This window comes from Ranitomeya imitator, chromosome 8 (genome assembly GCF_032444005.1).
Source record: "Ranitomeya imitator isolate aRanImi1 chromosome 8, aRanImi1.pri, whole genome shotgun sequence".
In the NCBI taxonomy this organism is placed as follows: domain Eukaryota; kingdom Metazoa; phylum Chordata; class Amphibia; order Anura; family Dendrobatidae; genus Ranitomeya; species Ranitomeya imitator.
In genome coordinates, this window is record NC_091289.1 from 187,413,669 (window position 1) to 187,438,538 (window position 24,870).

Below are 24,870 nucleotides of genomic sequence, written 5' to 3' on the forward strand. Positions count from 1 at the left end.
TAGCAAAGTTTGGAATATTTTTTTCATCACTTAGATAAAAAATAACCTGCACATGTTTGGTGTCTATGAACTCGTACTGACCTGGAGAATCATAATATCAGGTCAGTTTTGGCATTTAGTGAACCTAGCAAAAAAGCCAAACAAAAAACACGCATGGGATTGCACTTTTTTTGCAATTTCACCGCACTTGGAATTTTTTTCCCATTTTCTAGTACACGACATGGTAAAACCAATGATGTCGTTCAAAAGTACAACTCGTCCCACAAAAAATAAGCCCTTACATGGCCATATTGACGGAAAAATAAAAAAGTTATGGCTCTGGGAAGGAGGGGAGTGAAAAACGAACACGGAAAAAAGGAGAATCCCAAGGTCATGAAGAGGTTAATATAGTGATATGGTAAATAACATAAAAAAACTTAAAAATAAGCAAAACATTAAAAACTTGCAGTACGCAGTAAGTAAGCGGTCATAAAGTCAGTGACTGTCGTAATAAAGCTCCCATTGTACAAAGTACAGCCCCAGAGCAGAGCGCCGCACACGTGCAGGACGGGACACGAGGTCACCGGACGGAGGAGATCACAGCTGCGGACAGCTCCGCTCTTTGTCCCTGACTGATCATGAAAGAAGTCGGTGACTAATGACCACATCACTGCCGGCCCTTGTGTAACGGAGGACATCAATTACCAGTAATGGGGCGCAGCCTTCTTAAAACAGAAGACGGTCTCCTCATATCGGCCAAGAATTTATACAGATCTTCATCACTTAGTCGATCTCCTTCCTGAAAAACAACAATAAAAGAAGAATGATTCCATAGAATGCGGGGTATAGATACATGTACAGGTTCACATCCTGGGGGCTTAAAAAAGGTGTAATTGGTGAAATAATCAAGGGGTTACAAAAAATATCTCCGACCCAAAACTTTCTGCAACTAGATATAGTTTATGGGGTGTTTTTATTTTTTTAACCCCTTAATGGATTACACAAATTTTAAATTATTTTTTCCTTTTCTTTTTTCCAAAGAGCCGTAACTTTTTTTTCTGCAGTATGAGGGTCATTTTAGGTTTGGTTGTTATTTTACAGTAAAAAAAAAAAAAGGACCCGGCACTACGATTCTTCACATCGGTACCATTACGGTGATATCAAATTGATATGTTTTTTTATTTTTTTTGTAACTTTTTTTCTGAATTACATAAAAAAAGACAATAATTAGCTTCTTGTGTTGCCAGTTTCTGAGATTCATAACTTTTATTTAGGTGGAGTTTATCTCGTGAGTTAAATAATTATTTATTTATTTTTTATGTCGGACTTTGATGAATGAGGCAATACAGAATAAGCTTATTATTCTTTTTAATTTTAATTATTTTTTTAGCCTGCTTTAGAGGCGGGTTCTGGCATTTATCCTGCTTTAGAAGTAGATTCTGGCACCTATCCCGCTTTAGAGGCGGGTTCCGGCACCTATCCCGCTTTAGAGGCGGGTTCCGGCACCTATCCCGCTTTAGAGGCGGGTTCCGGCACCTATCCCGCTTTAGAGGCGGGTTCCGGCACCTATCCCGCTTTAGAGGCGGGTTCCGGCACCTATCCCGCTTTAGAGGCGGGTTCCGGCACCAATCCCGCTTTAGAGGCGGGTTCCGGCACCTATCCCGCTTTAGAGGTGGGTTCCGACCCCTATCCTGCATTAGAGGCAGGTTTCGGCACCTATGCTGCTTTAGAGGCGGGTTTTGGGACCTATCCCGCTTTAGAGGCGGGTTCCGGCACCTATCCCGCTTTAAAGGCGGGTCCCGGCACCTATCCTGCTTTAGGGGCGGGTCCCGGCACCTATCCTGCTTTAGAGGCGGGTTACGGAACCTATCCCGCTTTAGAGGCAGGTTCCGGCACCTATCCCGCTTTTGAGGCGGGTTTTGGCACCTATCCTGCTTTAGGGGCGGGTTACGGAACCTATCCTGCTTTAGAGGCGGGTCCCGGCACCTATCCTGCTTTAGAGGCGGGTCCCGGCACCTATCCCGCTTTAGAGGCGGGTCCCGGCACCTATCCTGCTTTAGGGGCGGGTCCCAGCACCTATCCTGCTTTAGGGGCGGGTTACGGCACCTATCCTACTTTAGAGGCGGGTTACGGAACCTATCCCGCTTTAGAGAGGGGTTTTGGCACCTATCCTGCTTTAGGGGCGGGTTACGGAACCTATCCTGCTTTAGAGGCGGGTTCCGGCACCTATCCTGCTTTAGAGGCGGGTTTTGGCACCTATCCTGCTTTAGAGGCGGGTTACGGAATCTATCCCGCTTTAGAGGCGGGTTTTGGCACCTATCCTGCTTTAGAGGCGGGTTACGGAACCTATCCCGCTTTAGAGGGGGGTTTTGGCACCTATCCTGCTTTAGGGGCAGGTTCCGGCACCTATCCCGCATTAGAGGCGGGTTTTGGCACCTATCCTGCTTTAGGGGCGGGTTACAGAACCTATCCTGCTTTAGAGGCGGGTTTTGGCACCTATCCTGCTTTAGAGGTGGGTTACGGCACCTATCCCCCTTTAGAGGCGGGTTACGGAACCTATCCCGCTTTAGAGGGGGGTTTTGGCACCTATCCCGCTTTAGAGGCGGGTTACGGAACCTATCCTGCTTTAGAGGGGGGTTTTGGCACCTATCCTGCTTTAGAGGCGGGTTACGGAACCTATCCCGCTTTAGAGGGGGTTTTTGGCACCTATCCTGCTTTAGGGGCGGGTTACGGAACCTATCCCGCTTTAGAGGCAGGTTCCGGCACCTATCCCGCATTAGAGGCGGGTTTTGGCACCTATCCTGCTTTAGGGGCGGGTTACAGAACCTATCCTGCTTTAGAGGCGGGTTTTGGCACCTATCCTGCTTTAGAGGCGGGTTACGGCACCTATCCCGCTTTAGAGGCGGGTTACGGCACCTGTCCCGCTTTAGAGGCGGGTCACAGCACTTCTGCAGTGCAGAATGAACCAAGGTGATAAAGCGCTTTCAACTTGGAAAAAAAATGTAAAACTATAGAAAACAACCCCCCACCCCCCAAAAAAAAAAAAAAAAAAAAAAAAAAAAAATCACAATACCTTTTTACATTCAAGTTAATATTTCTGGTAGATATATAGAGCTACCCTGAAACCAAGAAGGGTATGGGAGAGGGGGGTATTGTAATGGGAGTGGTGTAATTCCTCATGTTTGTCCCACTGTGGATAACTGTCTGGGATCGGTCTTCCCACCTGCTTAAAGAAGTTGGTGACAGTCAGTGTTGCAGGCCGGAAGCTTGTCAGGTTGCAGGACTCGTCTCCACTAGTGGTGCGCTCCAAAGATCTCCTGCCAACAATGCTGGAATTGCGACGTTCTGACCAGGAACCTTTCCGTTCTGCAGAAACGAGAAATAGATTAGAATATTATCTGCAAATAATCTATGGAGGCGTAAGGAAGCCTCTGTATTTAGATTAAAAAACAAACAAACAGTAATTACAGGTGGATTTAAAGGTACCTTCACACATAACGATATTGTTAACGATATCGTTGCTTTTTGTGACGTAGCAACGATATCGTTAATGAAATCGTTATGTGTGACAGCGACCAACGATCAGGCCCCTGCTGGGAGATCGTTGGTCGCTGAATAAAGTCCAGAACTTTATTTCGTCGCTGGACTCCTCCTGACATCGCTGGATCGGCGTGTGTGACACCGATCCAGCGATGTCTTCACTGGTAACCAGGGTAAACATCGGGTAACTAAGCGCAGGGCCGCGCTTAGTAACCCGATGTTTACCCTGGTTACCATCCTAAAAGTAAAAAAAACAAACAGTACATACTTACCTTCCGCTGTCTGTCCTCCAGCGCTGTGCTCTGCTCTCCTCCTGTACTGGCTGTGAGCGTCGGTCAGCCGGAAAGCAGAGCGGTGACGTCACCGCTCTGCTTTCCGGCCGCTGTGCTCACAGCCAGTGCAGGAGGAGAGCAGAGCACAGTGCTGGAGGACAGACGGCTGTAGGTAAGTATGTAGCGTTTGTTTTTTTTTACTTTTAGGATGGTAACCAGGGTAAACATCGGGTTACTAAGCGCGGCCCTGCGCTTAGTAACCCGATGTTTACCCTGGTTACCGGCATCGTTGGTCGCTGGAGAGCGGTCTGTGTGACAGCTCTCCAGCGACCAAACAGCGACGCTGCAGCGATCCGGATCGTTGTCTGTATCGCTGCAGCGTCGCTTAATGTGAAGGGGCCTTAAGTAATTTTATGCCAGAGCCTTAATGTGCACTTTGTCATGGATATCACCTCCTTACATGCAGAGCTGCAGAATTGGAACACCAGTGGGCATTTCCCTCTGGCATGTAGAGCTACAGCCTCATAGACAAGTAGGCATTACCACCCTACATGTAGAGCTACAGGTTCAGACCTAGGTGGGCATTAGCTCTCTATATGTAGAGCTGCAGCCTCATAGACAAGTAGGCAATACCACCCTACATGTATAGCTGCAGGTTCAGAACTCAGTGGGCATTATCCCCCCTGCATGTAGAACTGCAGAATTGAAACCCTAGTGGGCATTAATGTAAGGCATGTAGAGCTGCAGCTTCAAAGCTCAGTGGGCATTACCACCCTGAATGTACAACTGTAGGGTTCAGACCTTAGTGCAGACCGACAGATTTCAGAGCACACTAAGCATTCTCCCACTGAACGCAGTGCTTCGGGTCCAGATCTCAGTGAGAATTACCTCCCTGCATGTAGTGCTTCGGGTCCAGATCTCAGTGGGCATTACCTCCCTTCACATTGAGCTGCAGAGCCCAATTGGCATTAACTGTAAACTTATTTGGTCTTCACTGCTGTGCCCTTTGTTCACCCCAAACCTCCCTCACACTGACAGGACATTGTCAGCTGGGACTTCACAAAAATGCAGCTCGTCAGTCTCATACAGGCTATACCCTGCAGTGCATGTAATGCACGGATGCAGACTACACACAAACCCTGCATTTAGTGAGACCCCTAGGTCAGCACAGGAGCTGTATACACAAAAGGTAAAATATTTTATTACATAAGACTATATTTAGATTAAATAGGGATTGCCCTTGTGGTTGTGTTGTTGACCCATTCCTCTAATATAAGTTATTAGTTGAGCTTTTTCATAACAGACATGTGAACTCCGAGCAATAAAGCAATTAAAGTTCAGTAAGTTGGTCTTCCTGATTTTCTTAATAATCGATGGTCTTTAAACAATTCCCACCTCCGACAACCTTTCCACAGACAAGTATAAAAATGCCAGCGTAATACCTCCAGGTCCTATTTCTAACTCTGTGGAGTCGCGCTCCAGGCTCCCGGCGCTGCTCACTATGTTCATTAGATGAATTGCTGTCCATGCAAAGGGCATGCGATACCTCCCCAGCCGCTGGCAGAACAGCTCGCCCTGACTCCGCAGCTTCTCCAGCTTCTCTTTATTCTGTAAAGTCATATACAAGGAGGAATCAGGACGGGACAAGCAGAAGAAGAGAACACAGGCGACACATATAGCACAAGGACCAAATCTATGACACATTGATCATATGTGCTGCTGGAAATCTGCAGCAGATTCTTCAGACTTTCCCTGCCTCTTAAGTGGAGGGGCGCCGCAGCGTGGAGGGGAATGGCAGCGTGGAGGGGCGCCGCAGCTGGGATTCTTTGGATGGTGCGCAAGACATTACACCTCTGAGCAGCTGGTAGTATTCACCCTCTTAAAGGGGTTATCCAAAAACTAATTAAAGCCAGCCACCATCACCTATTTCACGATGCGACCCGCCCTTGGCAGTCATTCAGAAAGATCGCAGCAGGACAGTTTACAGCATAGCGCAGTGTCCTGTTGTGGACCTGTCAGGCTGAGTGAGAAGTTATTCACCATGCTGCTTCTCAGCTTGACAGGAACTTGCTTAGAGACATCTGCATCGAGAAGCGTGAAATAAGTGACAGCGGCAGTTTTGGGTTACTTTTCAAAGACCCCTTTAAGGTCCAGCATTTTGTTTCCCATCTGGATAATTTATGACATGCCAATAGGATTATGTCACATGTGTCCAACAGACGATGTTCCCAACTGTTGGGACCCTCTTCCATCTCTAAAACAAGTCCCTATCGTGCGCTTTCAGAAATGGTAAAGTTACAAGCATTATAGAAAAGGAAAGATGAGCAAAGACTCGTTATTACTGCTTCTGTACAAAAAGAGGTTATGCAGCAGCTGCGGTTATTATAATGAATGTTACACCTACTACAATTATCTTTGGAAATATTGGAAGCAAATATTTCTGGGCCGGTGACAGGACTGATGTGTGATAATGTCAGAGATGATAGGATGTTGTGTGTCATCACTGCTCACCTTAGCGGTATCCGCCTCCTTGTAGATCATATACGGCTCGGCGCACTCCCCAATGTCGCCCTGCTGCAGAACTTTTTCCAGCTGGAAACAAAAAGGTAGCAGAAATATTAATGTCAGGGCCAGAATGAGAACAAATCAGAACAAATTGTCCAAAGATACAGAAAGTCAACTGATGAACATTCAGTGCAACGCTCAGCACCCAGAATAGGGGGTGCACAGCAACGCTCCGCACTCGACACAGAGGAATGGGCGCGCATCATCATTCTAACATCCAGCAAAGTAGGAGGGGAACAGCAACACTCCACACCCGGCACAAGAGGCGCACAGCAGCGCACCACACCCGGCACAAGAGGCGCACAGCAGCGCACCGCACCGCAGCCAGCACAGTGGGGGCGCACAGCAAATCCGCACCCAGCACAGAGGAAAGGGGCGCACAGCAACGCTCCACACTCAGCACAGAGGAGTACACAGCAACACACTGAATCCAGCAGAGGAAAAGGCACAGCAAAACTTTGCACCCAGCACAGAGAAAGGGGAACAGAGCAATGCTCCGCATACAGCACAGGAGGGGGGCACGCCAAGGAAAAGGCGCACAGTAAGGCTATGTGCACACGTTGCGGTTTAGGCTTAGGAATTTCTGATGCGGATTCTGCCTCTCCTGGCAGAAAATGCACCTGAGGATTTGTCGCGTTTTTTGTGCGGTTCCGCAGCATTTTTTGTGCGTTTTTGCTGCGGTTTTCTTGCGGATTTGCTGCGTTTTTTACCCCTGCGGTTTTCTATAATGGAATGAGTGCAAAAACGCTGCAGATTCACAAAAAAGAAGTGGCATGCTACTTCTTTTAAACCGCAGCGGTTTTTCCGCAAAGTGTGCACAGCATTTTTTTTTTCTCATCGATTTACATTGTACTGTAAATCAATTGTGGATCTGCAGCGTTTCTGCACCTCAAAAAATGCTGCAGATCTGCGGAAAATCCGCAACGTGTGCACATACCCTCACACTCCTAAGCCAGCAGAAGAGCACACAGCACCGCTCTGCACCCAGCACAGAGGAGCACACAACAGCGCTCCGCACCCTGCACAGCGGAGCACACAGCACCGCTCTGCACCCAGCAAGGTGGAGTACACAACACCGCTCCGCGCCCTGCACAGCGGGGCCCATAAAGCTCTCATTTGTCACAATGTATCAGTGCAGGTAATGTGTCAGCCTGGATTTAGGGCACACAGCTTCTCTGGACAGGACACTATTGACCCAAACCCACAGCGGTCACGCGTCCTATGTGCACAGTGTTTCCAGCCTCTGGATGTTGGTAGGGGGATTATTCACCGACCACAAGCAGATCGCTAGAAAATGCTGTGAAAATGAAACAAACCAAAGACAAAGCATCGGCAGATAATGAAGACACAACACTCACTTTAATAACCAGAAAGACGTCTTGGGACGGGTAAGTGATTGAAAAAATGGCGGAGCGAGCCAATGTACTGATGGCCGCCGGGGTGATGTACGGGCGCAGCATGCCTTTTATTTGTTCTGAATTGAGATCAAAGTAGAAGTTTTCTGAAATCTGGAAAAATAAAAATGTAAAAATCATTATAGAAGTCTAATATTGGGATATTAGGACCCCTATCGAGCTGTCAGGACCCCTGAATACAGGATGATGGTGGGCGGGGAACACAGAAAAGAAGGGCCTGGACCACGACCGACATCAGTAACAAACTACTGACCCACATGATAGGGGCACATGGTGGGGGTCTATCCCGGGGGCTGCGGACGCCACTCACCTTCTTCTTCTCCTTGGCATCGTACAAAGCCAAACTGGCAAAGATCGGCTCAATCTCTATCTCAAATCTAAAATGCAGAAAAAAAAAAACAAAAAAAGGAATTTTATGTATCAGAATAAAGATAAGAAGTGAGAGACGATCGGCGACAGTGACGACCCTGTGATGGATGAGCCCCCACAATGTGCCATCTCTGCACTATGCACACTGGTGAGAACGGGGGCCGCACTGCATACAATGTCCAGGAGATTCCCAAAAAAGAGGGAAGATACCCGGACCCCTAAGAAAACTTGGCTAGATCATATTACCTGTGCATACATTAGTGGTTCAGTGGTGGCAGGAGGGGCCGGGATTTGTGCCCTGTATCTTCATAGTTACTACACCTATCACTTATGCCCCCACAGTCTCAGCGCTTCCCAAATCCCGGCATTAGGAAACGCCCCAAAAAGCCATGCCCTCCAGCCTTAGGGGGGACCTCCACCGCTCCCTCTGGCCTCACATGGGAACTGCCGACGCTCCCCCATCCCCTGTGGCCTTGGGGGGGCACTGCTGACACTCACCCATCTCCTCCGGCTTTAGGGCGGCACTGCCGACACTCCCTCATCCCCTCGGGCTTTAGGGGGGCATTGCCGAAGACCCCATCCTCTTCAGCCTTAGGGGGGCATTGCCAATGCTCCCACATAACCTACGGCCTTAGGGGTGCACTTTTGATGCTCCCCCATCACCTCCGGCTTTAGGGGGGGCACTGCCAGCATTCCCCCTTTCCCTCTGGCCTTAGGGGGCACTGCTGACGCTCCCTCATCCTCTCTGACCTTAGGGGGCACAAAAATGGCTAATTGGGCACGATTTGGCCATTTTCAGATGGGGTGTACTCACTTTTGTTGCCAGTGGTTTACACATTAATGGCTGTGTTGAGTTATTTAGAGGGCACCAAATTTCCTGTTATACAAGCTGCACCCTGGCTACTGTACATTGTATCACAGGGTCAGCTCTTCAGTGTTGTCCCATGAAAAGAGGATAAAAAATATTTACAAAAATGTCAGGGGTGTACTAACATCTCTGATATATTGTCTGTATACTATAACCAACCCCTGTATAATCCACGACACTAGTCTGGCTCCCTCTAGTGGCCACTTACATGCACTGCATGGTTCGGTGGAGTGATTGCCCCTAATATTACGGCTTATAACCTGAACCTAACGTCTCTGCGCTCTCCTGCAGCGGTGCAAGCGTCCTACCACCCTCACCTGAGGATAACAGGTAGAATTCCCCTTTAACATCTGCATATTCCGCTTCATAAAGCCAGGAGCTCATAAATTGGAAAATTCATTGGCACCTACTATGTGGTTGATACATGACAAAGTGAGGTGGTCCTCCGCAGCCGCACGCCGCCTCGTGTATACCTATAATGCAGCTGTCGGAGGAATGACCCGCAGCCACTGATGCAGATTAGGACTAATAAAATGGGAAGACATTATTATTAATGAGGGAAGGAAATTTCTATCAGAAATCGTGTCCCCGGGCAAGAACGCCATTGAGGCCGACATCCCCGATGCCTCGTAAAATGTGAGCGAGACAAGACTCAGGCCGGGCGCTGTCGTAATGTTATGCATATAAGCGGGGGGATAAAGAAAGACCTCAACACTCATTAACACGCAAAGATTTGCAATAAATAGCAAGAAATGATGACTGTTCAGAGTCGGACCCGACCAATGCTGAAATCAGAAGGCACGTGCCCCCTCCGTTCTCCCCGGGTCATAAAATTTTGAGACTGCAAATATGTAAGCGGGTCCTATGCAGATCTATGTGTCTCCGTGGTAACAGACTACTAACAAACCCTGTGTAGTCAGGTCTTGCTGGGAAATTTTTGTCACCTGCTTCTTGCTCATATACATTTTTCCAGGTAAGCAAGAAGCAGCAGATATTTAATATAAAACTCAATAACTCGGACATGTGCGGCCTCACCCCAAACCTCTGCGTTCTAACGTACACGTCAGAAGCTGATCTTACTTGAGGGTCAAGCATTTCACTAGCAGCCGCTGCCCAAAATGTTCTTTGGGTACTTCGGGCACGATGAGGCGCTCGATGGGTTCATCCTGCGGATAAAGCAAAAATATGGATGATGTGAAAACGACAGAAGGTCCAGCGCCGCGTCTCCTCCGCTGCTTCCGGCGTCTACAGCGCTTCAGCCAATCAGAGGCTGCTTCCGTTAACTGAAGCAGAACCCACTGATTAGCTGCAGCGCAGTCAATGCAACATCCGGAACCAAAAAAATTAAAATACCGGAAAGGGGAACTGTTGTCTTTTTTGCTGTTTTTTTTTTTCTTTGAAACATGAAAAATAAACGTCATTGTAACATTTTTCTTTTTGTTAAATTATTAAAAGAGTAAACTAATATTTTTTAGGACTGGTGCACTTTGCACAGAGTCGGCATGGAAAGCCGCAATGGAAAGCGGCAGAGGCTCTGGGTGCTGCCATGGGGGCCAATGCTGAATGTCTGGAGGGAAACCTGTCGACACCTCCATACATACAGCGTGGCAAGCCATAGGGCCCCCCCGAAAAAGGGTACGGGCCCCATACACATAGTGCAGTTTCCCCCAGATCTATCTGTGGCCCCACCTCGTCCTGAGCCGGGTGTAGGGCGAAGAGCTCTTTGTGCCGGTTAGACTTCCTTTGGTGTTCGTTCTGGTGGTCTATCTCCTCGTTTGGGGTCCGGTCCAGGAGATTAGAAAGCAGAGCGTCCGGCAGGGAGTTCTTCAGGTCAAAAATGCTGCAAGCCCAACTCCCCCGAGGCGTGTCGTCAATGGACATGGAGCGTCTCTTCAGATCATCCTGCGGGGAGGGGGGAAGCAGAAGGAACAAACACTCAGCTCTGCAGACACCGAACATGAAGGATCAGACTCTGCACTAATCACCTCCCTGGGGAACAAATGTTCACGAGACAAGATCTTTCCTTCCAGAAGAAAAATGTTAACGAGACCTAGAAATGGAAAGAAATATCTACCCGCATTCACAGCAGGACATTCCTCGGAAAGCACAGCATGAACTTTCCTTAAAGGAGTTGTCGATCGATTTAACTGCATGTGTTTGGGACCTAAAAATTAATTTTGTATTTTTTTTTTTCATTAAAAATGTTGCACTGTTTTACTTTTACAGGCTCTTTGTTTCACTGCACATTCAATGCTTCATGTTATGGTGGGGAAACGAGCACAGGAGACTGACAGCAGCATCTAAGTGGTTAACAGCAGCGATCAGAGCTCACTCCAGTCCCTGCTGTTAGGGGCAGATATGGCCGTATCCTACAACCGGCACCTTCCCTGACAGACGCTGGGTAATAAGAACATAGGGGTACATTACACGTTGGAGCCTTCACAAATGCAGAATTTCATTTTCAATCAAACTTTTTTCTTCCATCTAGAGAACTTCTAGAATTGTTTTCTTTAACTGACTTATCTGGTAATATTTTTGTTTTTGTACCAAATTCCTCAAAAGGGGTTAATGAATGTTGCCCAAAATAAAAAGCCTTTTTTTTCTATATAAAGAAAAGTCATAAAATCCTTCCAACTACAGAAAAAAAAAAAAAAAAGTTTTTAGAAACTTTTTCCTGGTAAGGACTAAAAAGTGAGATGCGCCAAAAAAAAAAAAAAGCAAAAGTTCAAAAGTTAAAATGAAAAATTGAAAAAAAAAAATTAAAAAGTGTTGCGAAACTTCGAGAGAATAAGAGGCAAATGCGAAAGTCTCAATTAAAGGGAAAATTAATTCTTCATTGTTGTTTCTACACTTTTCTGGACTAAGGACCTATTTTATAAAAATAAATAAATATATAAAAGTAAATAAAAAATATAGTAGTAGTTATATAAACTGAGGTTCAATATTTCGGGTAGTGTGGCTCCCACCTATATCAGTTTATAAAGTTTTCGAAAGTTTAGTAAAGTTTGCGGATGTAACAAAGAAAAAAAACAAAGAAATCTGACAACTCTGCACCTGTTCATCCTGGTAAGTGCTGCTCTCCGGGGCGTCATCCGACTCGAAGACCTGCTTGGGAAGCCCCCTCTGTCTCTCCTTCTGCTTGTCTAAGGTGTTGGGGTTGAAGCCTGTGCCCAGCTTGTGGTATCTGTCACACACACAAAGACATCAGAGGCTCAATTTCCTACTGTCTCTCTCCCCCATGCTTTACACTGCAGCGCTGCTTCACATCAGCTGCTGTTTTATAAAGCATAACCCAAGTGCTGGGCTGTCTTGTGCTATGGGGAGGATCATCATCACTCACTTCCTATTGACGAGGGCCCAGTCCTCGGTGTAGCTCCGTATACAATCCTTCACGTGTGAGTCCATGTCACTTTAAGAAAAAAAAAATTCACTTAAGGTCGATCAATCAATTGATCGATCGATCAGTGGTCAATCAGTAAAAACAAGAATTACCTCTCCTCCGGCACGGACGATGCCACCGTCCGGCATTCCCTCGGCGTATAGATGACCTCCACGTCATCGGTAGGAAACTCATACAGATCTCTTAAAGGGCCGGAGTCTGCCACCACAGGATGACTGGTGAGATATTCTTCAAAATCCACAGGGTCGACCACTTCGGTAAGAGGGATCTGAATGGTAAGTAAGAGAAAAAAAAACACAAAAAACGACAGTAAGGTTATACCTCGCAGCGACCAGAGAGCGTCGTGACACCAGAGAGCAAACGCTGAACTCACCGAGGCATGGTGCGATCCCCCGACGCTCAGGTTCTTGTGGAGCTGCGGGGAGCCGTACTGACCTGAGATTTGTTTGCGGACCTCTGCGGCCACAGTCCTGGAAAAATAATAAATTATATTAAAGGCCGCCGACATCGAGGAAGTTAACTTTATTGAAATAAATGTACCGTATTTTGGGCTAAAAATAATTTTTGCCATAATTTTCCTAAAAATTTAAGACGGTTTTGGTTTCTACAGCCTCTATGTATAATCGTGCATAGCAGATGATCAGAGAGCTCGTCTGACATTGGGACCCTCATCGCTCTCCTCCTGATCCATCTTCTCACTCTATTATGATGTGGTTATACATCAGCTTAGATCATTCAAAAGAAGAGATAAAGGCTGGCAGATCTAAGACGAGCTCGCTGATGTGTTCACAGTTCACTCATTCTGCGACACAGAGGATGTAGAACACAAAACAGGATTTTTGGTTGCTTACCGTAAAATCTGTTTCTTGAAGCCTCCATTGGGGGACACAGGAACCATGGGGTGTATGCTGCTGCCACTAGGAGGCTGACACTATGCAAATAAAAAAGTTAGCTCCTCCTCTGCAGTGTACACCCCACCGACTGGCATTATACTCTTCAGTTAGTGAGAAAGCAGTAGGAGAAAAGAACAAGGTTGAAAAACCATAACCACAAACTTGAGAACTGTAAACGTGAGAACAGTTATAAAACAGATAACAGAAACATTGGGAGGGAGCTGTGTCCCCCAATGGAGGCTTCAAGAAACAGATTTTACGGTAAGCAACCAAAAATCCTGTTTTCTTTATCGCCTCTCATTGGGGGACACAGGAACCATGGGACGTCCCAAAGCAGTCCCACGGGTGGGAAAGACAGACTTCCATCAGGTCAGAGGACTCACCACTGCCGCCTGCAAGATCCTTCTGCCTAGGCCGGCGTCCGCCGAAGCGTAGGTATGGACCTTGTAAAATTTGGCGAACGTGTGGATGGAAGACCAAGTTGCCGCTTTGCAAAGCTGTAAGGCGGAAGCCCTGTGGTGCACAGCCCAGGAGGCGCCGACTGCCCGGGTAGAGTGAGCCTTAATCCCAGGAGGGGGCACTCTGTTCTTGACCCGGTAAGCCTCCAAAATTGCCAATCTGATCCAGCGAGCGATAGTCGCTTTAGAAGCCGGTTGGCCTCTGCGCGTGCCATCAGGAATGACGAAAAAGGAATCCGTCTTCCGGAAAGTGGACGTTCTGTCCAGATAGATCCTCACTGCCCTGACGAGGTCCAGCTTGTTCAATGATCGCTCCAGAGGATGAGTCGGAACTGGACAAAAGGAAGGTAGAACGATGTCCTCGTTGAGGTGGAAGGTGGGAGCCGGAAGACCACCTTGTCCTGGTGAATGACCAAAAACGGAGGGCGGCAAGACAGGGCCGCCAACTCGGAAACGCGGCGAATAGACGTGATGGCCACAAGAAAGGTCACCTTCCAAGATAGAACTGATAGAGGAATCTCCCTAAGAGGTTCAAAGGGGGAAACCCTCAGAACGTCCAGTACCAGGTTTAAGTCCCATGCCTCCACAGGGGCCCTGTACGGCGGGACAGCATGGGCCACCCCTTGAAAGAAGGTCTTAACTTGTGGCCGAGAGGCCAAGGTCTTCTGAAAGAGGATGGAAAGCGCAGAGACCTGACCCTTCAGGGAGCTAAGCGCCAGGCCCGAATCCAGTCCTGCCTGAAGGAAGGCCAAAAGAGAAGGCAGGGAAAAAACCATAGGCGGAACGCGGTTGGACTCGCACCAACGGAAGTAAGCCTTCCAGGTGCGGTAGTAGATCCTGGAAGACGAAGGCTTCCGAGCCTGAATCATAGTGTGAATCACCCGGTCCGAGAGGCCGGACGCTCTTAAAACCGCGGTCTCAACAGCCACGCCGTTAAACTGAGCGACCGCGAATTCGGGTGGCAGATCGGACCCTGGGACAGCAGATCGGGCCTGTCTGGAAGGCGCCAGGGAGCGTCCGCGAGAAGGTTGACGAGCTCCGCGAACCAAGCTCTCCTGGGCCAATCCGGGGCGATCAGGATGACCGGCACCCCTTCCGCTTTGATTTTCTTCAACAGCTTGGGAAGTAATGGAAGGGGTGGGAACAGGTAGGGCAGCTCGAACTGTGACCAAGGAATGGCCAGAGCATCGACGTCCACTGCGAGAGGATCGCGGGACCTGGAGACGAACTGCGGAACCTTCCTGTTGATTCGAGACGCCGTGAGATCCACATCCGGAGTCCCCCATCGAAGGCAAATCTGATGGAAGACCTCCGGATGCAAGGACCATTCCCCTGCCGCGAGGCCCTCGCGGCTGAGGAAGTCGGCGGCCCAGTTGTCCACGCCGGGGATATGCACCGCGGATATCACCGGAACCGTTGCCTCTGCCCAAAGGAGGATCTTGGCTACCTCGGCAAGGGCCAAGGAGCTCCGGGTCCCCCCCTGATGGTTGACATACGCCACAGCCGTGGCGTTGTCCGTCTGGATCCGGACTGGAAGGCCCCTGAGGATCCTTTCCCAGTGGCGGAGGGACAGAAAGATGGCCCGAATCTCGAGGACATTGATTGGCAGAGTTGACTCCTGCAACGACCAACGGCCCTGAACCGTCAGGTGGCGAAAAACCGCACCCCAGCCGATCAGGCTGGCGTCCGTTGTCACCACCTGCCAGTGAACTGGAAGGAAGGACCTGCCCTGGGAGATGAGAGGTGACATCAGCCACCAGTTGAGGGACCGCTTGACCCGAGAAGAGAGCCTGATCGGCCGATCCAGGGAGAAGACAGACCTGTCCCACTGAGACAGAATGGCTTGCTGAAGGGGTCGCGAATGAAATTGGGCGAAGGGAATCGCTTCCAAGGTAGCCACCATCCTCCCCAAAACCTTCATGGCCGATCGGAGGGAGGGAGGCCGAGGACCCTGGAGCAAGCGTATGTCCCGACAAAGAGTGGATCTCTTGTCCTTGGGAAGGAAGACTCTGCTCTGACGAGTGTCGAAAAGCATGCCCAGAAAGATGATGCGCTGAGAAGGGATAAGGCAGGACTTCTTCCGGTTGACCAGCCACCCGAAACGGGCTAAGGTGTCGAGAACAATGGACAGGCTTTCGTGGGCCTGAGCAAAGGACGGAGCCTTGATGAGAATGTCGTCGAGGTATGGAAATAGGACCAGGCCTCTGACTCTCAATATTGCCATCAGCGCCGCCATGATCTTCGTGAACACCCTTGGAGCGGTTGCGAGACCGAACGGCAGGGCGACGAATTGAAAGTGTTCCTGTTGTACTGCGAAGCGCAGGAAACGGTGATGTCCGGGAAATACCGGGACATGGAGGTAGGCGTCCTGGATATCTATTGAGCATAGAAATTCCTGAGCCTCCATGGAAGCAATTACTGAACGAAGAGATTCCATCCTGAAGTGTCTCAGGCGAACTCTCCTGTTCAGCAATTTGAGGTCCAGAATGGGGCGAACCTTGCCGTCTTTTTTCGGTACCACAAAAAGGTTCGAGTAGAAACCCGTGAACCGTTCTTTCTCTGGGACGGGAACGATTACCCCGGATTTGAGCAGAGAAGCGATGGCTGCGAAGAAGCCCGGAACTAGAGCGGGATCTCTTGGAGGACGGGATTGGAAGAAACGATCCCTGGGTCGGGAGGCGAACTCTATCTTGTATCCCGAGGATACAACTTCCCTGACCCATGCGTCCTCCACTGCGGAAATCCAGACGTCCCTGAAGAAGAGAAGACGGCCGCCCAACCTGGGAGGTGGGCTGGGGTCTTGCCGAGAGTCATGCCGAGGTGGATCTTCCAGTCCTGGGCCTGGAGGATCTACCCTGGGAATAGCGAGGACGCCAGGACGGAGTGGGCCTAAAGGACACCGCCTTCTTCTCCTGACGTGCCTGTGGCCTCTGTTGCTGCTGGGAAAAGGAGTTTGACGCAGCGAAGCGACGAAAGGGCCGAAAAGAGCGAAACTGCCGTCTAGGAGGAGGGCGACGAGGCTTAGCCTGGGGGAGAAGAGAACTTGTACCCCCGGTGGCGTCCTTAATGATTTGATCCAGCTGGGAACCAAAGAGACGAGAGCCCTGGAAGGGCAGACTAGTGAGGGACTTTTTAGAAGATAAATCCGCCTGCCAGGCCTTGAGCCAAACGGTGCGGCGGATGGCAACGGCATTGCTGGAAGCCTGAGCCGCACAAGACGCGACATCCAGGGAGGCAGAGACCAGGTATTCACCGGCGTGGGAAATCTGGTTGGCAAGCTCCGCTAGTTGCATGGGAGGCGCCCCGTCCAGGATACCTCGACGGAGTTCTTTGGCCCATTTGGAGATGGATTTAGAAACCCAAGTGGAAGCAAAAGCTGGGCATATGGCCGCTGCAGCCGCTTCAAAAGCTGACTTCGCAAAGGATTCTATAGCCCTATCATTAGAGTCCTTCAGAGATGCTCCGCCTGACAGAGGAAGCACCGTGTTGGTGGACAGCCTGGACACAGGTGGATCCACCGAGGGAGAGACCGTCCAATTGGCGGTAACTTCTGGAGAAAAGGGATATAGCACACCCAGGCGTTTTCCCCTCTGAAAACGCCTAGAGGGGTTCTCTCTCTCTCTGGACATGATTTCCTCGAATTCAGGATGAGGAGCAAAAAACTTGGAAGGTGGTTTGGCCCGTCTAAACGAAACCGCCTGATCTGCGGGTTCCGTAGAGGGATCCTTTATGCCACAAGATTGGTTTACTGCCACAATGAGATTCTGGACCATCTCCCTCATGGTGGCGATTTGGTTAGAATCCAGCTCCGAAATATCCTCCGAGGGCGCATCAGAGAGTGCCTCGCCTGACTCAGGGGAGGAGGGTCGAGGAGATGCCGACCGCAGGGGAGGGCCGAGTGGCGAGATGGAGCGCGAAGAGGACTCAGACCGACGTTCCTGTCTGGACCTTTTGTGGCTTATCAAGGAGGGCTCGGGCGGCGGTTCCTGCGACCCGCTGGCCACGGCAGGGGTCTGCAGGGGTAACCGATCCAGCGCGGACACCAGGGTTTGAGATACCCGTGTTAAATCCGCCACCGATTGTGACAGAGAGGCGGCCCAGCCTGGGATGGGGGGGTCAGTCTCGGACGGAACAGCCGGGGGATCCTGGGCGGTGGGAACAATCGGGTTGCTGCAGGACTGACACAGCGGGGAGGACTGACCTGAGGGAAGTTTGCTGTTACAGGACGAACATGCAAAGTAGGTGACTAGGGCAGAAGATGAAGAAGTCGGAGGACGAGAGCGGCCCCCTTTAGAGTTAGACATTTTGAAGAGGTCCCTGAAGAAAATGCCAGCAGGTTAGGGGACAGTGGGGCAGAGGAGGGTGTCAGTCTGCAGTGCAGAGCTACTCACGGCAGACGAAAAGCCTGGATACCAGGAGCTGCAGGAAGATGCTGTGGATCCCCGGCGCAGATGGCGTGCTGCGTCCCCGGACCGAGCGCTCTGCGAAGTTTCCCGGCGCAGGAGCGTGGCAGAATGAGGGAGACTCGTGCCCTAAGCGTCCAGCAGCGGCGTGGAGGAAGGGGCGGAGCCAGACGAGATGGCGCCGGTGGGAGGAGAATGCGGAGTTTGTCGGGCGGGAGAAAGCCCGCCCGATGATACCGGAAGTGGGCGAGCGCGTCACCGGAAGTAGGCCCCGGGGAAAGCCGGGGCCTAAATTAGAAGCCGGTGACCGCCGAAAAGATGGTAATCGGCGGAGCGGCGCAAAAAACAGTGCGGGCGCCGCCCGGCTGATAGGCGCGGCAGCCGCCGCAGGAAAGGGGGGAACGCCGATGCCGGCGCCGGAAGTAGGCCCGGGAAGAGCCGGGGCCTGTATTAGAAGCCAGCGGCCGCTGGATAGGACCGCGGCCGCGCGACACCTCCCAAGGTACGGCCGCCGGGGAAAACGGTGCGGCTGCCTGAAGGGGGCCGCGCCGCAAAGATTAAAAGGATGCGGCCGCAGGTAAGGCAGTGTGACTGCCTGTGAAAACGCGGCCGCGGTGGAAAACTGCGGGAAGGAATGGGGCCTAAGTGTCACCCAGATCGGTGGGTCTCGGAAAAAGGTGCGGCCGCAGGTGGAGAAGTGCGGCCGCAGAAATAGCAGTGCGGCTGCCAGCAAGGCACCGCGCTGCTCAAAAGGAAAACTGCGCAGGAAACGTAGGGGATCCACAGGGCCCCCTAACTGATAGGGGCACAAATACTCACCTAACTTCCCACGCCGTCGGTACTAACCTTAAGAAGTGGAAGGTATTAGACGTCCGTGTAGGTGGTGACAGACGTCCTCGTCTCCTCCGACCGACAGGCTCTGGTGGGCGAGTGGGTGGGGGACGGAGCCAGGACCGGACTTCTGAGCACGCTTCTGTGCCAGGATCTTGGTCCTGCTGTGGGATCTATGAGGATACGGGGTGGCAGTACACGCCGTACTCATAGTCCATAATGTGGGAGTACAGGTGTGACTGTTCACCCTGTATCCCTCCGGAAACCTGAAAAGGAACGACGCACATTGAGGTAGATAAGGGTCTAATGAAAGACCCGTGTCCACCTCCTACTGACACTAAGCTATACTGAAGAGTATAATGCCAGTCGGTGGGGTGTACACTGCAGAGGAGGAGCTAACTTTTTTATTTGCATAGTGTCAGCCTCCTAGTGGCAGCAGCATACACCCCATGGTTCCTGTGTCCCCCAATGAGAGGCGATAAAGAAAAAGTGTTTTTAAGTAAAAAATACAGGCATTTAAATATATATACACACCGGCAAAGTGGACTTTTTTTTTGCAGCTTTGATTGACAGTTTCAAAAGTTGGACATTGGAAAAAGTTGGGACACAAATACTGGGAGAATTCAATGATTCCAAGGGCACAACCTGATGGTCTAATATGTATAGTCTCCCTGTTGGAGTTAAAAAAAAAAAAAAAGGATCAGGCAGCTAGATATCAATATGCCCAATCCTTTTGCTCTCAGATGTGTCAGACTCCTCTAGATAGCATACATGGATGCTCGGCTGAGTTGAGCGTGCACGTGTACGCAGAGGATGTGCATGTGTAGGAAGAGATATCATGGAGGATTTTTACTAAATTTATCCGTAAGGAATGGAAGCCATGACAAAAGGTGCGAACCAAGAGCGTACTGGCCCTTTAAGCGTCTCTACTCTTACGCCAAGCAATTACCTCCAATCTAAATCTCAGTGTCGGATATTTATGCATTAACAGATTAATATTAATAGCGACTTTCTGAAATTCATAAAAAGTGCAGGCAGAGAACGGCAGAACATGCCCACTGGCCATCCGGGCTCCGCGTGCAAAATATCTCTGCAGCCGCTGCAAAAATAAAAAAAAGTCAATAGATCATTGTGCGGCGGTGACTGATGGAATTCGGCTGCCGGGTACGACGATTTACAAAAAAATATTAAAATATAAAAAAGAAAAACGGCGTCTGATAGAATAGGGAAGGCGATAGCACAAAATGATGAGGTCAGAATGGATCCACTTAAAGAGGAAGTACAGTAATAAATGCGAGGATCTCCCGATGTTGTGACCTAGTTAGGAGAGGTCATACCGGATCACGGGAACTAGAAGACTAACCCTGCAAAAGGTGATCTGACTATTCACCGTAGATCCTACAAAAGTGATAGGATGAGCAGCTCTAAAGAACATGGAAGATAACTGATCGTAGGGGGCTTGGTCCCATATAGGTGGTCCGATGACTAGATCTGCACATAATCTATGGGCATTATACACCAGCCACGGTACCGTACTGTCTGTACCGTCAGTTATGGGGACGACTTTAAGGCTATGGAAAACTACCATTCTGCTGTTGTAGAGTCTGTGCAGCATCTTCACCTAGCTGGCTGTCCTGCTGCTTCCGACACAGATACGACAGCTCACTGCTCCTTCTGACTACTGGATTTCCTCCTTTTTCTCTTAGTGTTAAGGTACCTTCACACTGAACAACTTAACAACGATAATCGCTAGCGATCCGTGACGTTGCAGCGTCCTGGCTAGCGATATCGTTGTGTTTGACACGCAGCAGCGATCAGGATCCTGCTGTGACATCGCTGGTCGGAGCTAGAAGGCCAGAACTTTATTTCGTCACTGGATCACCCGCTGACATCGCTGAATCGGCGTGTGTGACACCGATTCAGCGATGTCTTCACTGGTAACCAGGGTAAACATCGGGTTACTAAGCGCAGGGTCGCGCTTAGTAACCTGATATTTACCCTGGTTACCATTGTAAATGTAAAAAAAAAAAAACAAACACTACATACTTACATTCCGGTGTCTGTCGCGTCCCCCGGCGTCCGCTTCCCTGCACTGTATCAGCGCCGGCCGGCCGTAAAGCAGAGCACAGTGGTGACGTCACCGCTCTGCTTTACGGCCGGCGCTTACACAGTGCAGAGAAGCACAGCGACGGGGGACAGACACCGGAATGTGAGTATGTAGTGTTTTTTTTTACATTTACACTGGTAACCAGGGTAAACATCGGGTTACTAAGCGCGGCCCTGCACTTAGTAACCCGATGTTTACCCTGGTTACCCAGGGACTTCGGCATCGTTGGTCGCTGGAGAGCTGTCTGTGTGACAGCTCTCCAGCGACCACACAACGACGAAACAGTGACGCTGCACAGGGTTTGGACTCGGTAGACAGGATATATATTTGGAATTAAAAAACTCCACATATTCTGACTCATAGCTCACAAAGTGAAAGAAGTGCAAAGCTTAAAAGGGGGGTTTCCAAAATTAGAAAAATTATTTCCTAAAATTTCCCGCAGTACATGAATGGCGCATGTCATGTGTGAGCAGGTAAGGTGGGCTCAAGAGCTGAGCCTGCACCATACAAGGCTGCTGTGAGAAGCAAGAAGCCCGACCGCTCGCTTCCTCTTTCAGCAGGGATCATCACGGATCGTCTGCAGCACCTACCGATTGTCTGCAGCGATGACATTCTAACTCAGAGGAGACAGCTAAGAGCGCAGAAGGAACGTCGATGGTGAATGGCTGCATTAGTCACGGGATGTAAGCAAGAAGACAGAAGGGGGACAAGGGAAGTGACACAAAAGAATGGCTGGGGTTCGGCCAGTGGGTATCGGTCTTTTTTGTTTGTTTGTTTTAATTTTAAGACAAATAAGAACTTTTTTAATTTGTAACATAAAAAAAAAGAACAATCGGATCAGTGCCTGTAAGAATTATAAGATTTATACAAGGGTCTGTTTATCTTTCTCAAGGGATGTGAAAAAAAAAAAAAAAAAACGGTGGTAACTATAAAAATAAAATAAAAATCATGTTAGAGAATTTTCACCCAAAAAGAAACACACACACATATATATATATATATATATATATATATATATATATATATATATATATATATACACATATATACATACAGTGGGGCAAAAAAGTATTTAGTCAGTCAGCAATAGTGCAAGTTCCACCACTTAAAAAGATGAGAGGCGTCTGTAATTTACATCATAGGTAGACCTCAACTATGGGAGACAAACTGAGAAAAAAAAATCCAGAAAATCACATTGTCTGTTTTTTTAACAATTTATTTGCATATTATGGTGGAAAATAAGTATTTGGTCAGAAACAAAATTTCATCTCAATACTTTGTAATATATCCTTTGTTGGCAATGACAGAGGTCAAACGTTTTCTGTAAGTCTTCACAAGGTTGCCACACACTGTTGTTGGTATGTTGGCCCATTCCTCCATGCAGATCTCCTCTAGAGCAGTGATGTTTTTGGCTTTTCGCTTGGCAACACGGACTTTCAACTCCCTCCAAAGGTTTTCTATAGGGTTGAGATCTGGAGACTGGCTAGGCCACTCCAGGACCTTGAAATGCTTCTTACGAAGCCACTCCTTCGTTGCCCTGGCGGTGTGCTTTGGATCATTGTCATGTTGAAAGACCCAGCCACGTTTCATCTTCAATGCCCTTGCTGATGGAAGGAGGTTTGCACTCAAAATCTCACGATGCATGGCCCCATTCATTCTTTCATGTACCCGGATCAGTCGTCCTGGCCCCTTTGCAGAGAAACAGCCCCAAAGCATGATGTTTCCACCACCATGCTTTACAGTAGGTATGGTGTTTGATGGATGCAACTCAGTATTCTTTTTCCTCCAAACATGACAAGTTGTGTTTCTACCAAACAGTTCCAGTTTGGTTTCATCAGACCATAGGACATTCTCCCAAAACTCCTCTGGATCATCCAAATGCTCTCTAGCAAATGTCAGACGGGCCCGGACATGTACTGGCTTAAGCAGTGGGACATGTCTGGCACTGCAGGATCTGAATCCATGGTGGCGTAGTGTGTTACTTATGGTAGGCCTTGTTACATTGGTCCCAGCTCTCTGCAGTTCATTCACTAGGTCCCCCCGCGTGGTTCTGGGATTTTTGCTCACTGTTCTTGTGATCATTCTGACCCCACGGGGTGGGATTTTGCGTGGAGCCCCAGATCGAGGGAGATTATCAGTGGTCTTGTATGTCTTCCATTTTCTAATTATTGCTCCCACTGTTGATTTCTTCACTCCAAGCTGGTTGGCTATAGCAGATTCAGTCTTCCCAGCCTGGTCCAGGGCTACAATTTTGTTTCTGGTGTCCTTTGACAGCTCTTTGGTCTTCACCATAGTGGAGTTTGGAGTCAGACTGTTTGAGGGTGTGCACAGGTGTCTTTTTATACTGATAACAAGTTTAAACAGGTGCCATTACTACAGGTAATGAGTGGAGGAAAGAGGAGACTCCTAAAGAAGAAGTTACAGGTCTGTGAGAGCCAGAAATCTTGATTGTTTGTTTCTGACCAAATACCGTATATACTCGAGTATAAGCCGACCCGAGTATAAGCCGACCCCCCTAATTTTGCCACAAAAAACTGGGAAAACTTATTGACTCGAGTATAAGCCTAGGGTGGAAATGCAGCATTTACCGGTGAATTTCAAAAATAAAAATAGATCATTATTTCCCCATAGCTGTGCCATATAGTGCTCTGCACTGTTCATATTTCCCCATAGGTGTGAACCATATAGTGCTCTGCACCGTTCATTGTGCCCCCTAGCTGTGCCATATACGGTGCTCTGCACCGTTCATTGTGCCCCATAGATGTGCCATATACGGTGCTCTGCACCGTTCACTGTGCCCCATAGCTGTGCCATATACGGTGCTCTGCACCGTTCACTGTGCCCCATAGCTGTGCTGTGCCATATACGGTGCTCTGCACCGTTCACTGTGCCCCATAGCTGTGCCATATACGGTGCTCTGCACCGTTCACTGTGCCCCATAGCTGTGCTGTGCCATATACGGTGCTCTGCACCGTTCACTGTGCCCCATAGCTGTGCTGTGCCATATACGGTGCTCTGCACCGTTCACTGTGCCCCATAGCTGTGCTGTGCCATATACGGTGCTCTGCACCGTTCACTGTGCCCCATAGCTGTGCTGTGCCATATACGGTGCTCTGCACCGTTCACTGTGCCCCATAGCTGTGCTGTGCCATATACGGTGCTCTGCACCGTTCACTGTGCCCCATACATAGCTGTGCTGTGCCATATACGGTGCTCTGCACCGTTCACTGTGCCCCATAGCTGTGCTGTGCCATATACGGTGCTCTGCACCGTTCACTGTGCCCCATACATAGCTGTGCTGTGCCATATACGGTGCTCTGCACCGTTCACTGTGCCCCATAGCTGTGCTGTGCCATATACGGTGCTCTGCACCGTTCACTGTGCCCCATACATAGCTGTGCTGTGCCATATACGGTGCTCTGCACCGTTCACTGTGCCCCATAGCTGTGCTGTGCCATATACGGTGCTCTGCACCGTTCACTGTGCCCCATACATAGCTGTGCTGTGCCATATACGGTGCTCTGCACCGTTCACTGTGCCCCATAGCTGTGCTGTGCCATATACGGTGCTCTGCACCGTTCACTGTGCCCCATAGCTGTGCTGTGCCATATACGGTGCTCTGCACCGTTCACTGTGCCCCATACATAGCTGTGCTGTGCCATATACGGTGCTCTGCACCGTTCACTGTGCCCCATAGCTGTGCTGTGCCATATACGGTGCTCTGCACCGTTCACTGTGCCCCATAGCTGTGCTGTGCCATATACGGTGCT

At 49.4% G+C, this 24,870-nt stretch overlaps 1 protein-coding gene across 5 annotated transcripts in view; it reads right to left on the reverse strand.

Annotated features, from left to right (window-relative positions):
• Positions 1–24,870, reverse strand: part of DOCK7 (dedicator of cytokinesis 7) — a 131,583-nt gene that overhangs the window by 100,114 nt on the left and 6,599 nt on the right. For all 5 annotated transcript variants that reach the window (XM_069738179.1, XM_069738177.1, XM_069738176.1 and 2 more), the window contains exons 2-13: positions 12,782–12,878; positions 12,501–12,676; positions 12,349–12,417; positions 12,063–12,192; positions 10,698–10,910; positions 10,089–10,174; positions 8,082–8,148; positions 7,715–7,864; positions 6,303–6,383; positions 5,234–5,399; positions 3,203–3,345; positions 685–778 (exon numbers count right to left, since the gene is read on the reverse strand). In XM_069738179.1, the coding sequence (XP_069594280.1) occupies positions 685–778; positions 3,203–3,345; positions 5,234–5,399; positions 6,303–6,383; positions 7,715–7,864; positions 8,082–8,148; positions 10,089–10,174; positions 10,698–10,910; positions 12,063–12,192; positions 12,349–12,417; positions 12,501–12,676; positions 12,782–12,878 (1,472 nt within the window). The remainder of the gene's footprint in view (positions 1–684; positions 779–3,202; positions 3,346–5,233; positions 5,400–6,302; positions 6,384–7,714; positions 7,865–8,081; positions 8,149–10,088; positions 10,175–10,697; positions 10,911–12,062; positions 12,193–12,348; positions 12,418–12,500; positions 12,677–12,781; positions 12,879–24,870) is intronic.